We start from the raw sequence: 14979 nt of genomic DNA, 5'->3' as shown, positions 1-14979 counted from the left end.
TTGAGGTTGTACTCAGCAAAACTTTGGGTGTGCATCAACTCTGCTGGATGTGCAACCCCAAGCACTTTTGCTGTATCGGGAGAAGGAAGCGTGAGGAGGGAAAATCAATATGCCAAGAAGCAGCAGCTACAGCAACAGCAACAACAAAGGAATTAGCGTGACACTGATTGCACTTTTGTTTTTGGAAACAAGCGTGGTGCAGTCTCGTCATGGCGACAGGTTCGAGCCCCGCCTCCACCCAGGCGCCGGGCGGAGGAGCTGCGGACGTCACACATGCCGTCAACCATCCTTCGGTTCGCTTTGTCTCATCTCGCCCAGTTGCTGCTTAGGGACCTACAGTGCATGGGGGGATGCAAAGTAATTGCCTGTATCAACATATAATAGAACAGCAAAGCAGAATGCACTCCCTCTATCTCTCTCCCTCCCTCTCTCTCTCTCTATCTCTCTCTCTCTCTCGTTTTCTCTGTTTCTCTCACAGCATGGCTTATCTCATCATACAGGTGTGCTCATAAAGCAAGATGAGTAGGAAGTAGTGGGGGGAAACTACCCCAGAATGTTGGGCTGGAGCAAATCAAAGGCGTTTTCACAATAACCCTGGTGTTTGGATGTGTGTTCAATAACCCTGGTGTTTGGATGTGCGTTCAATAACCCTGGTGTTTGGATGTGCGTTCAATAACCCTGGTGTTTGGATGTGCGTTCAATAACCCTGGTGTTTGGATGTGTGTTCAAGAACCCTGGTGTTTGGATGTGTGTTCAATAACCCTGGTGTTTGGATGTGCGTTCAAGAGCCCTGGTGTTTGGATGGGTGTTCAAGAGCCCTGGTGTTTGGATGTGCGTTCAAGAGCCCTGATGTTTGGATGTGTGTTCAAGAGCCCTTGATGTGTTTTGTCACTGCTGAGTGCAGTGTAGACTCATGTAATCATACACTGTGGATGGTGACTATTCATGCTGTTTTGACCTGATCTAGGTCACTGCATTCAAAAAAAGGTTGTTGAGTCAGATACACACAATGTGTCCAATGAGAAGCACAGCATGAAAGCAAAAAATAGTTAATCATTAATTAATCATGTCCAACTGCTCATTAGCGCAAATGTCGAATCAGCCAATCACATGGCAGCAACTCAATGCATTTGAGAATATAGACATATGTCCAAGACGATCTGCTGCAGTTCAAACCAAGCATCAGAATGGGGGAGAAAGGTGATTTAAGTAACTTTCAACGTGGCATAGTTGGCATAGATGGGCTGGTCTGAGTATTTCAGAAACTGCTGATCTACTGTGATTTTCACAGAAAAATATCCAGTGAGCGGCAGTTCTGTGGGCGCAAAAGTCCTTGTTTATGCCAGACGTCAGAGGAGAATGGCCAAACTCGTTCAAGCCGATAGAATGGCAACAGTAACTCAAATAACCAGTAGTTACAACCGAGGCATGCAGAGAGCATCTCTGAACGCACAACACGTCGAACCTTGATGCAGATCGGCTACAGCAACAGACCACACTCCTGGGTGTGATTTCTGTCAGCTAAGAACAGGAAACTGAGGCTACAATTTACACAGGCTCACCAAAATTGGACAATAGAAGATTAGAAAAACGTTGCCTGGTCTGATGAGTCTCGATATCTGCTGTGACATTCAGATGGTAGGGTCAGAATTTGGCGTCAACAACATGAAAACATGGATCCATCCTGCCTTGTGTCAACGGTTCAGGCTGGTGGTGGTAGTGCAATGGTGTGGGGGATATTTTCCTGTCACACTTTGGGCCCATTAGTACCAATTGAGCATCGTGTCAACGCCATAGCCTACCTGAGTATTGTTGCTGACCACGTCCATCCTTTTATGACCACAGTGTACCCATCTTCTGATGGCTACATACAGCAGGCATATCATAAAGCGCAAATCATCTCAGACAGGATTCTTGAACATGACAATGTTCACTGTACTTGAATGGCCTCCACAGTCACCAGATCTCAATCCAATAGAGCACCTTTGGGATGTGGCCGACCGAGATCCGCATCATGGATGTGCAGCTGACAAATCTGCAGCAACTGCGTGATGCTATCATGTCAATATGGACCAGACTCTCTGAGGAATGTTTCTAGTACCTTGTTGAATATATGTCACGAAGGACTAAGGCAGTTCTGAAGACAAAAGGGGGTCCAACCCGGTACTAGCAAGGTGCACCTAATAAAGTGGCTGGTGAATGTATATGTATATAAATGTTGGGCTCTTTCAACCTGTCCCTTTCTTCAGCACAACAGAAAGTGATGAAGGGGCAGAAAAGTGGTGGTTCAGTGCTCTGTAGACCAGCAGAGTAGTTCTCCTTCTCCATAAGGCGCCAATGATCAGCATGTCTCTGCAGTCAGCATTTAGCAGATGCGGGGGCTGGTAATATATGCTATGGGGGGGCTCCATCCATTACAGGTGCAAGCTGAACTGACAAGGTGGGCAAACACAGGAGGAGCTACCGCACCCCCCCCCCCCATCTTACTCCCCCCCCACATCCATCCATAACTCGGATGAAAAAATCTGCTTCCCATTGTTTAGAGCAGCAGAAGGAAATACATAAGGGTGCCATTATGGGGTGGGTGGGGGTTGACAACAGCATCGGCTGGCAACAGCGTCAAGCGACTCCTCACATCAGTCTGCTTCCGTTCAGGAAACGAATGACCAGTAAAAAGCCAGGAGAGGTCAGAATGAACTTGCAGCTGTAGCCCCCCCCCCCCCCCCCCCCCACACACACACACACACCCCTTGTTCCTCTTATAAAGGGCACGTACTCAGTGCGTGTATCAGGCGCTGGATCTGCTGTAACAGGCCGTTTGATGCCGAGTGAATTAGAGCAATGCTGACATAAGAGTTCACCAGCAGAGCGTTTTTAAGAGCTGGCATTCGGCTTCAATTATTCAGGGTGGAAATAGCCTTACCATTTCTCTAGCCGCATTAGAGGATTTCCGCTCTGTTTTGCATAGTTGTATCAAAAAAAGCATACCTCCAAACCACGTCCAGAACTATGACCCAAGGACGGTAGGGTGGTATTTATCAGTGAGCTTAATTAAATTGGCCCAATATGGATCGTTGACTTAAGTTCCCCAGACAAATTGGTGTGTACGGCTCACTCCATTATATTACTTGGCGTGGAGTGAAATAAACAAAGGTGGCCCTTGTCTTCCTTTGGCCGTGTTTGACCTCTTGGAGGCATTTACATCCTGTCTAGGCAGCCAGCCATGGCAGTTCGTCAGCCTTGGACTAGATGGTGTCGGGAGCCGTGCTGAGGGCAGCCTGCCTCTCCTTCACTAGCCACGCCCTTTTACTGGACTGGCCCCGGTCCAGAACTCGATAGCGGGCTGCTCAGGTTAGGATTTAATTGCGCGCTCAAAGCTATAACAGGAGCTCTCTTTGGATCCTATCAGCAAAGTGCCACCACACAGCCAATACTGATGTCTAACCTTCTCCTCACTAGGAAGACCCAGCAGCTGGGGGTGGAGGTTTGGGCACACTGGAGGAGCCGGAGGTGACGAGAGGTGGCAGACAGGAATGGATCCACAGTTCAGTGGGTTTAGAGTCAGGACGGTAGATATTAATTGTGACTGCTGAGTAATTGTGGCACATCGGTGGGGTGGGGGGTCTAAGGGGAGGACTGTTGTGGAGTGCTGCGTGTAATGACATTTGCTGTTTGTTTGCGTCTTACGTTCACCGCTGGTGGTCACGGACCTGTGTCTCCGCACAGAGCCAGCACTACGTTTTTTTTGTTGTTTTTATTTTTTCTTTCTCCTCAAGTAGCTTATTTCCCACCTGAACAGTTTCTGCTGAAGATTCTAAAAACTTTTTCCATGTACTTTGGGTGTTCAAGAACTGCAGTGCAGAACCCCAAAACACTCAGGATCTATATGATGATTTGAGGCTCATAGCTGGGGAGTAATTATAAACACTGCTGTGGAATCTGAAATCAATGTGTTTGGCAACGTTGGAGCTTATACTTGTTAAATGAAATCACTTATAGTTTGTCTTATTCTCTTTGCAGCAGAAAGTCATTGAAATCTGCATTGCCTTTTTAGGAAGTGGAGCTGTCGTTTCCACCCTGACGCCCGGCCGATGTGCTGCCCAGCAGATGTTCTAGGGATGTGCCCTTGCAACTCCCTGAGTCAGCAGCCTTAATATAAAGATTTCCAAAGCCACTTAAGAGAATCCTCAGAGATACCAGTCATTTAATGGACGTTTAAAGTGCAGTTCGAAGACCTGAGACTTCCACGACGTGCCAGAAGTGTATTGTTGTAGCAGTTCTTTTAAAAGCACTTGAATAGGAATGAAACATTGGTGCAGGGCAGAAGGGAGTGTGAGAAATAAAGAGAGTTCCAAACCCGTCATTTGGCATTGCCCTTCTTTCTACCTTAGTTATGTTGAAGGGAAGACAGACAGCGCCGAATAAGACAGACAGCGCTAACCTAAGCCGCCCTTTTGTTCTTAAGATTGCCGTGCGATGCGTTAGTCATGCAGGGAGTTTCCTCTGGTCTCAGATCAAGAAAGAAACACAGATAGAAGAAGCAGGAACACTGAGTTTCAAGTCCATCAATCTCCTGCCGCTGCCATTCTCCGAATGCTAATGAGGCGCCGGGCCCGAAGGTTCCGTTTTTAATGATGTTTGTATACGCGGCTGAACGGCGCAGAGCATTTAAATCACATTTCTTCATTTATTCATCCCGGTAATAATGTTAGCGGGAGAAAGCGCCGATCCTCCCGTCCGTGGCAAAGGCGCGGGAACACGCACCAAGGCTCGCGACCAGGTAACACGCGCCCCAATTTTGATTATTTCAAACGTGGCCTAGACGGTGCTGGCCTCTGTCTAGCCTGGTGGTCCCTGCCGCACGTCGCCTGTCTCCCGTCTGGCTGGGTGTCGAGCTAATGAGGCCCATGAATGTGGAGGATGGCGTAGCTGGGGAGTATGGGGGATCCTGAGGCTCCACCTCATTGGCTGAATGAATGATCAGCGTGTACTGTAACAAGACATTGCTATGCTCTGTTACGTGGTCAAGCACCCTTTGATGGAGGTTCCAGGATATTAGAACTGACTGCAAGTTTACGAGAAGGTTCAAGCAGACTGCAGGCTGCACGCGTCCCACGTGGTATCCCATGTGTGGTTTTGTCAGGAGGGGCTTTAAAACAGTTTGAAAACATCAGGCATGGTAACCAGATTGTGATCTCATATTGAATGATTGCATAACTGAGAAATAACAATATTCAAACCTTCCCTCATTATTGTGAGGGAGAGGGTACAGGTGAGCTGAACAGATAGAGGGGGAGGCTGCTCAAAGCAGCCTGTTCTGTAACACTGACCACAAGGACAGCCATCTTTCCCCTCCTAACAGTACTGAATATCTGATCAGCTAAAAGTCAGACATAAAGGTTTCGGTTATTAGTTCAGTGATGTACAGTAATTAAAAAAAAGTGAAAAAACTCTACCACCATTAACAATACTTTCAGTTGCAACATAAAAAGACAAAAATGAAGTCTTACCCACCATTGTCTTTAATGGCATTTTCGTGGCAGCTGTTACTTCCTTAGAGTGGTCAGGTATTATGGGACAATCGCCTCCTTTTGCAGTAAGTGGTTCATTTGAGGGAAATGCACAGTGAGCCAGCTCTGCCCTTGTACCCTTACACCATATTACAGAATATTATACAGAAACACTTTTCGATGTCCTCTGTAAGTACACATGGGTTATAACTATGAAGTAGTCAGAAAACAGTTTTGCTTCAAACCTCTTCAGTACCTCCTTGGAAACCACTTTTCGCTAAGTAACAGTACAAAAGTGTCATATTAACATATCAACTATTTGAAAGATAATACTCTATGTACTGCTCACAAGCTACTGTACTGAACTACTGAAGACAAAGGGCAGATTCTGTCAGGATGGGGAAGGTTTTGTCTGCCCCAATTGATCTTTCCTTTAAGCAGCTTTCTGTCAATGGTCTCAATCATGTCTTCCATAATATTCTACTTCAGCCTTCAGGGGAAGCGCGAGTGGAAAAACATTCCTTTGCTTATTGAGAAAATCGTATTGTTTTGGTTGCTTTCTGAGAAGAACAGACCCATACTGCCTTTCTGGCAGACTAAAAATAAGGTATTTTGCAGGTTTCCAAGCAACAGGTTTCCTGCTGCAGGCCGGCATGAAGTCGTCGATGGCCCTGAACCCCTCTGGCCCTGCACACATCACGCATCTCTCACATCACGCGTCTCTCGCACCCTCAGCCATCCAGGAAATGCTCCGCCCCTCTGCGCCCTCAGCCAGCCAGGAAATGCCCCGCCCCTCCGCACCACCGCCTCTCCAGCGTGCCCCGTCCAATGAAGGGTCACCTCGCACGGCTGAAAATTAATCGCACAACATGCAGTTGGGCTGCTCGATTCAGAAGCCTTACCAGCGAGTCACTTCTAATAACGGTAATTACGGAGATCGGCTGGCGCTAATTGCCACGCCGTGTGTCGCAAACTGCATGGGGCTTGTTTCTGAGCCCCCCGCTAAACACAGGAAGAGCGCGGTAAAACGTTCCACAGAGGAGCCTTCACTGGCCAAGCCCTCCTGTTAGATCACAAACGTAACTGTCAAACCTAAGCTCAAAGCTCCAAGACTCTTATTTCGGACTGTGTGAAAACAGACAAAAGCAGGCCATAACAAATCCCCTTTGGCACTCATTAAAGCAGTGCACTCTCATTAAACACACAGGACGGGCTCCTTGACTCAAAGTTGACACTGCACGTTCTGACATAACTGAAACGACCCGGCTGACAGTTTCTGAGGGCATTCCAGGATGGTGAAAGCCAGCCGCAGGAGGGTGGATATGGCGAGGGGTTTTGTTTTTTTTTCCCCCAGCGCTGATGAGTCAGGATGAGATCTCAGTGAGACGCCTGCGTGTAATTGCCCGGCCAGAGACGACAAGCCTGGAAATGAGAGTCTCACCAAGGCAACAGTGAAGCGTTCACTTCCACTGACCTTGAGAACAGCACGAGAATAAAATCTTTCATTCCACGTTCCGTTGTTAACCAATTGGGTCCAATGAAGTGGTCGATAAACCGGCTCCATATTGAAACCAAACCTGCACTTCTGTTTGTTTCACCATTTTATTTTTTTCATTCCCTCCCTGTTTGAGAGGTCACCTGTACGTTCAGTCATTTGGCAAACATCCCTCATCCGTGCTTTTGTCAAGATTCAAAGCTGTGAAAACCGGCAGTGGTGTGAGATTAATAAAGATTGTGATACTGACGATACTGAAGTAAAGATACGTCAGCTATCTAATCTGTCCTGGAGTGAATACAATTTCAAAGCATAAACTGCTTTTCAGTTCATGTACTTAAGCATGTCCCGAGTCTATTGTGTGACTCGTAATGAGGAGACTGGAGCACTTATCCTTGTAATGGAAGATGTGTCCCTATGCACAAACATAACCAAAAGCTCAACGGTAAACTACTCACAAAAAGCCAAAAAGTGCTCAAACTTCTAGCTTTTCGCACTGCCTCTTGCAATTCCCATGGTGCTGTCGCTTTTGAAGCACATTGAGCAAACCTTGCTCCCCGTGCCCTGTTTGTCACTCGTTCTCCTTGTCCTGGAGTGACAGTCCCCTGTGAACGCAGGCTGGTGAGGAGCGAAGCCAGTGTAGCATCTCCCAGAGCTGTCATTATTACAGCAGAGTGCCGCCGCACAGTTGGGAATCCAGCCTCACGGGCCTCATTGATCATCCTCCGAGTTCTAAACCCCTCCCAACCCCATCACCACCACCACCACCACCACCCCACCCTTCAGAGTCGGCAACGACGCCAGTGGTGGCAGTAGAGCTGGCCCGTTTCCACGTTCCTCGGCGTGTCGGGAGCACCCGCCGGCCCTCTCGCTCGCCGAGCCTACGTGAGGCCGGGCCAGGGGTCGGCGCTGATGAAGAGTATATGTGGAGGAGAGGACCTCTGGAGGCAGCTAAAGAGCTGATGAATAGACAGGTCGCTCGGGAGGCCTCAAAGCAGACGGTGGGAGACGATGCCTTTCAGATAAACACAAACCATGCAGGAGGAGTGTGATTCATGTGAAGCGGTGGAGGGTTGGGGCGTCGCTGAGTGATTCATTCCACCGGACATGCTGGACCGCTTTGAAGTCCTCGCACATTGTAGATTTACTCATGAAATGATGCAGTTGCCGAGGCTTTTGAGATTTCTATCGGGTTGGGCAGAATAGCAAAGTTGGATGCAGTCGATCCAGGTCTCCGTGGTAGCTTGTTGCACAGCAGACCTGGAGACGTGGAGAGATGCTCTGGATAGGGATGGGTGTTAGGAGTGTGCTCATGCACTGACCGTCCCACAGCTTGAAACACGGTGTTGGCGGGGCAGGCGATGATGGAGAGTATTGGCTCTTTGGGCTCGTTCTGCTGGGGAGGTTGCGAAGACGTGCTTCCAGAGGGGGCTTTTTAGCACGTGGTTCCAGGCTTGGTGGCACACCAGGAGGTATTGGGAGGCCTCAGGAACCTGCTGGATACTCGTTAATTAACGTCAGTGCCGCAAAACTGCTTCTCTGGCTGCGAGCACAGTAATCTGCAAGGCCGAGAACATCATAGGCATTATGTCTGCAGATTACCCAGGAGGCAGCTAGCTTTATCTCATTAAGCACTTAAAGGTGCGGGGGAGGAGTTTAGGAAAGAGACACGGGACAAAAGTGCCGACTCTGGAATTGGCCGAGCCTGTGCACCGTGGAGGACAGATCTTACTGCAGCCTCTGTAGGGAACAAGCCTCATGGTATTCACCAGTGAGCTTCAGGTTTTCCACATTTGCGTGGGTTTCGTTGTTGTCGGTCTTGTCGTTTTTGTTTTTTTTTCCAACTGTGTGGGACGAAGAAATCTCCCGCTCTGAATTCTTGCTCTCCGTGCCTCGCAGATATGACCCAGTTCCGCATGATTAAGGTAACATGCCTGGTTCTGGCGTTCTGGGTACCCCAAAAAAAGTGTGAAAAACTTTCCACCACGTGGGCAGAGCTGTACAACTGTTCATGTCAAATTCTTCAACACGCAGCCGCTGGGAACCATCTAGCTTTATAATGCCATGTCATTTCGCCCCCTTCCCCCCTGTACCTTTGTAAGGCACTCGCCACTTCCCCTGCACTGCATTTTGTGTTTGGTTGTTGTTTTTTTGGGGTTTTTTTTTCCTGTTCCTTTCTTTTCCCACACTACCCAGCTCAGCAGGTTTGTGCCTGCCAGAAAAGTTTTATAGCTTACTCCCCCCTGCCCCAAGAGGGCGGTTAGGCGGAAGTGTGGGATGGACAGATGGCTTTACTCGTCCACTCGGGCCGCTGAGCTGTCTCACCTGGCCCGGTGTAGCGGAGCGGAGACAGCTGCCGTCTCGCTCCGCGAGAGTTGAGAGGCCACGGTGCTGCTGTCCACTGCAACTCCAGGCACACGGAGGAGAGGATTACAGTGTAGCAGAGGTGGCACAGTGGTCAAAGCAAACCCTACCGTGATTAGTATGGAGAAAAAAAGGTGAAATGAAGAGAAGTGGTGTGTGTGTGTGTGTGTATGTGTGTGTGTGTGTGTGTGTGTGTGTGTGAGAGAGAGAGAGAGAGATGTTTTATCTTAAGATGCTAACCAAAACAACATTCATTTTACGATTTCTTCTTCCAGTTTCCATAAATGCCTTTGTTTTTGGAGAAAAACACATTGTTGTGAAATACCTCGTCAACGACCTTTCAGATTTGCCAAGTGTAACATACAATACGCATATACATACTACATATTCATGAGATCGTGCACATCTAAAAGATCAAATAGAGAAAGCAGGCTGTGCTCAGATGTGCATGATATCATCTCATTAGGACATGTTGGTGCTGACAGGAGGACTCCGTTCCGTTTGCATATAACTCTTAAAATATGTATCTGCAAAGGTTTCTCAAATCTGTAATCTGTTAACGTTCTGCCGTTAAAAATGAAAGCCATCACACTTTGCCCATACATTTTTTTTTTCTGAGGCATGATAATCCATGTATGTTCAGTAGATCTGTGAATTGGTTTGAGAAGAAAACTTGCACATTTTCTGCTGTACTTGGAAAATGAAAGCAAAAACTAAATCTTCCTGACACAACAGCATACGTGTAGTACAGCAGGCCTTTGAAATATAGATGGGCAGCGCGTAGAAAGTTTAGGACAGTGTCCTGTCTCTCACTGTTTGTTACAGTCAAGTCCAAGCTCGAGTCACGATGCAAGGATTCCAAGTGTGAGTCAGAGACCTGTCAAGTCCGAGTCACAGAAACTGTACCTAATCAGACTCGAGCCTCAGCCCTCTAATACCACAGCACAGCTGCGGTGGTGTTTCTGCATCCGCCGCCAGCGTAACCTGATTTGTTGAATTGCGCCAGGAGCGGGCTGTCATGATAAGGTTGATTGGGTCAACAAGTAATCAACCGGACGATGGGAGGATACAGCACGCTGATCCCCAGGGAAAGAGCCTCGTGCTGGGGATGATGCTCAGGAGGAGGGGGGGGGGGGGGGGGGGGGGGCAGAGCTTGTGGAGTGCAAAGCTGGCAGAACACACACACACAACCCACATACACAGAAAACAATTGAGCACTGATTCATCCCCTCGACTAGCGTGGCCCGTACTCGCACTTTCCTGAGCGCTTCAGACTCGGCAAGACACACCGGCACATTTCAACCTTTCTTCCCAGGAGTCATCACTGAACAGAACAGAGTGGCCATCTTTCGAAGGTTCACATTTCATACGCTCAGGCTCCCCATCGGCGAGTAACCTCACCCGACCCTGCTGCCGCCCTTGTGGCGCCCCCTAGGGACCTCTGGCATATTCAGATGGCGACGTGTCATTCTTGGTTGGTGGTGGTGGGGAAGAGGAATTGTGGTGGGGGGGGGGGACCATGCTAACTGTCATCTGGAGTCCTCCACCGACACACGTGGAGGGAATGACAAACAAGCTAACACTACCCTCCAGTCATAAAGTGCATGAAGTGATGTGACTTTGATTCACTTCGGAGAATCAAGCCCCGATACTTGCTAATTAACAGCTTGGAGGAGCTATTTATAGTTTGCTTTGCCCTGTCAAGAACAGCACTGCATAACAATGTAGCTTTGCGGCGGGATGACACAGGTGCTCTTCTGCAGCAGGATGCATACCCCGCGCCCTCGGTGTTAGGCTAGTATCGTTAGGGATTCTAACACCCAACACGGAGCGCAGCTGAAATCTAAAGGCACGATTCCTCTTTTGGCCCTTACTTGTGTACTCAGGACTTTGAAAAGTGAGGCACTTTTAAGCTGAGTCCTGTCTTTCATTGTATCGCGCATAATCTTAAAATGCAGAGCTCCCAGCTGCCCCAGATACGTGCGCGATTTAAAGGAAATAAACGATGACAGCGTGTCAGGCGCCGCCTCTGTGCCTAATCCGCTTTTAAAACTGTCCCAATAAACAGATATGCTATCTCACGGTTTTCCTCTCTCTCCTTCTTCGCCCCCCTCCCCCTCTCATGTGCTTCCTCTCGTTTTCAGATTAACCATTCATGCCGAGTGCCCAATGCACCTGGAAGACTTCCCCATGGATGCCCATGCTTGCCCGCTCAAGTTCGGAAGCTGTAAGTGTTTTAAGTGTCTGCTCTCTCTCTCTCTCTCTCTCTCTCTCTCTCTCTCTATCCCTCTCTTTCTCTCTCTTTTCTCCCCTTCCCTCTTTCGTGTCTCAGACACAGGCTCAGATCTGGTCTGAGGCAGCTGGTTTGGTATTCCGCAAGTGGGCTTTAAAGAGCGTAAACACGCTTGCCGCCTGCATACAGTATGTATTCCATACGGCCCCGGTTGAACCGGCTGCACGCCGGTGTCAGTGTGTTTGGAGATTAACCTGGATTTGTACGCATAAAGGGACCTGAGATTAGGAGCCTTCACCTGAAAGCAGAGACCTATATCTGCCCATACCAGTCTCCCTTCAACCTGCTGAGGCTGATGCAGAAACATTGTACCTATTTGGAGATCCTTTAACATATGCAGGAAGACTCTGCTAGGGGGCCCACAATACTGCACAGTTCAGCGCAATTCAATACACAGTTCAGCGCAGTTCAATACACAGTTCAGCGCCATCCGAGACGTAACACATTTCCTTCCATTTGTCCAGGGCTTAATAGGGTAAATCAGGGCTGTTGGAGCTCCCTAATGTAAACAGCCTTTGATACTGCATCCGTGGAGCCTGCAAAAGTTAAGTGCCGGATATTTAAAACTGGTTTACCCCGTAAATACCTGACGGGCCTGCTGTTGCCGTGGTGCTGGAGGAGGAGCTGCAGTTCGTCGCGCAGATGTTGGGCAGAACGATTTATTCCCTCTTAGAGTTTGACGTGCAGGCTGCACCCACTACTCCTGCTTGGCTGGACTCGGAGAAAACCATGTGCGCTTCGTTACTGCCGCACGCATGCTGCAGCAAACGCTGTCACCGCTAGTCGATGTGTGACTGCTGCATTCAAAACCCGAACCGAAGTATCGAGAAAAACGTGAAAAGGTCGTAAGGCATGTAAGGTACTCTGAGACTGCCTTCCCCCCGATACCTGTCATATTTAGGGTTTCAGAGGTGGTGCTATGAAAGGTTAACATGCCGGTTCAGATCACATGGGCCTGCTGCACGGCTTTGCGTTTAACCGTAACGCAAAGGTGAAAAGACGACGGGCACTCGTTAGCGGACCGTGCTTCCTCACGGCAGATACGTGCGCGTGACGTGAAAGACACGTGAGACGGCGCTGAAGCCCTACAGCTAACACTGCACTGGGTTCATCGCCGCGTCCTTAGCAAAACGGGGCGGAGGTCCGGTCATCTTCTTTCATGCAGCCTAATAACACACCAGGTGCATTAATTATACATGCAAAGGATACAAGGACAAAGGACTTTTCTAGAGTTCAGTGATCAGCTGATGCAGAACAGAAGTACATGTATAAATATTGGGGGGGGGTTTGCAACACAGGTGTGTTGGCGGCACAAGAAAACTGGCTCAATTAACGCGACCTAAAATGCATGAGACCAGCGTCAGAAGTCATGTGACACAAGTGAGCCGTAGTCACGCTAAGCAGTTAAAAGCACTGCTCCAGCCTAACGGGCTGTGAAAGCGCCCTCATTATGATGTATGATGGGGTCTAGAATAAATAAACGAATGCATTTGCCTACTCTGCCCCCGCCGTTGCCCCTGTAGCCATCCACCCCCCCACCCCAACCCAACCGCCCTGTAGTTTCACTCTGAAATCATTTAAATTAATAACATAGCCACTGACTCCGAAGATCACCATGACACAGCGGTCACGGCAGCATGAATAAAACATCCTACCTGGCAATAAAACAAAAGGCCTCTATTTCTGCGAATTCAGCTGCCGTCTACACCGCCCACCTCCCTCCACCCACAATCCCCTCCACCCCCAACCGGCCCCCGTTCTGATCGACGTGGCACACGGGACGCTCATTTGATCTCCCCGCTTATCGTCGGAGATCGGCCTGAAAGGACGGTGAACAATCGGCTCCTTAACACAACACTGTACAGTTGGCGAGTAATTAGCAGCTTTTGTTAACGGCTGCCGATTACGAGCGCGCCCCCTCCCGCCCCCTCCTTCCCCTCGCGCCCTCGCGCACTCGCACACTCGCACACTCGTTCCCTAATCACTCCCTATTCCTTTCCTCCTCGCTTTGCCTGTCAAAATGAGCTCGGCAATCACATGGTCCTTTTTTTAAAAAATACTCTCCGAACTTCGAGGGAAGCAAAGTACTTTTTTTTTTTATTATGAACTGAAACACATTATCCCAACAGTACTGTTGGCAATATGCAGCAGGCCTCTTTCTTTCATATATGTGGCACACAGCCATAAAAATTCAGGGGCTCTATTTTTTATTTTATTTTATTTATTTATTTATTGAGAAAGAAAATACTTAGTCAGTGCCAGTATGTAATTTTTTTCTCTTTCTAGCTGTGTTGACATCTTTTGATTTATTGTTTTTTTTTACACACGTCATGTGTGTAAACACTCATGTCGCCACACAAGGGATAGGAGACCTGCAGAAAAGGGCTTGGTGTGTAGAACAATCATACTGGAAAGAAAAGGCATGATGGGAGAGAGGAAATAAAGGCTTTTGAACACAACAGCTGTCTAAGGAGGAACGGCGTCAGAGCGGGTCGGAGCGGGAGCTGTTGTGCGGGTTAATGCATTTTTACGCAGCTCAGAAAGGCAGGTCCAATTGTATGACTCAGCCGTTGCAAGGTTCAAAGGAGCTTTAAACGTAGGAAGTCTGCAATGCTGAGGACCTATCAAATTAAAAGGCACGTTTATTGCTGGGCAGCTGGAATACAGGAAAATATCAGCCAAATGTGAAGTGACAGGACCCAGAAGGCAGCTGCTCAGGTGGATATGAGGATCGCTCCAGCTGTGTTATACATAATAGGTGTACGGCTATGCCATATGAAAAAAATGTTCATGAAGTCTGGGTCTGAGATCTGAGATGCAAACCGCAGGTGTTTTCCCCCAATGCCATTTTACTGAGGGTCCTTCTACAGTCCCAGTGAAGCACTCAAACCAGAAACACAGCGGTGGACATCAGCTCTGCTGATCAGACCTTTTCCTGGACCCTGAGAGGCTCGTCTTTATCTCATCTTGATTCGTAACTTGATTCTTGTGTTTTTTCCAAACAGATTTGCACACAGAGGTCAAAGTGTGATGAGCAGTTAATTAACCCACTCCACATTTTCACTTTCCGTTGAAATATTTAGCAGAGAGGATTTTTAACATTTTACACTGTTTGAGCATCCAGCAAATAGATGGATTTTAAATGGGGATGACTAATCTTTCAGATGATATTTCAAAGGCGAAATATTAATGGCTAAACACAGGAACGGTATTTCACAGCAAACAGAATCTACTATACCACTGGTAATCTGGTAAATGTGCGTCATTCATTATCAAGTGGTAAATTTGTCTGTCAGTTATAACAAAGTTTCTTTCTT

At 48.2% G+C, this 14979-nt stretch overlaps 1 protein-coding gene across 2 annotated transcripts in view; it reads left to right on the top strand.

The window, feature by feature from the left end:
- Positions 1 to 14979, top strand: part of gabra3 (gamma-aminobutyric acid type A receptor subunit alpha3) — an 84837-nt gene that overhangs the window by 44830 nt on the left and 25028 nt on the right. For both annotated transcript variants that reach the window (XM_076994776.1, XM_076994777.1), the window contains one exon: positions 11514 to 11596. In XM_076994776.1, the coding sequence (XP_076850891.1) occupies positions 11514 to 11596 (83 nt within the window). The remainder of the gene's footprint in view (positions 1 to 11513; positions 11597 to 14979) is intronic.

The sequence above is a fragment of the Brachyhypopomus gauderio genome, unplaced genomic scaffold (assembly GCF_052324685.1).
Source record: "Brachyhypopomus gauderio isolate BG-103 unplaced genomic scaffold, BGAUD_0.2 sc160, whole genome shotgun sequence".
In the NCBI taxonomy this organism is placed as follows: Eukaryota; Metazoa; Chordata; class Actinopteri; order Gymnotiformes; family Hypopomidae; genus Brachyhypopomus; species Brachyhypopomus gauderio.
The sequence above is the reverse complement of the archived record's forward strand: the minus strand, read 5'-3'. Positions and strand labels throughout refer to the sequence as shown.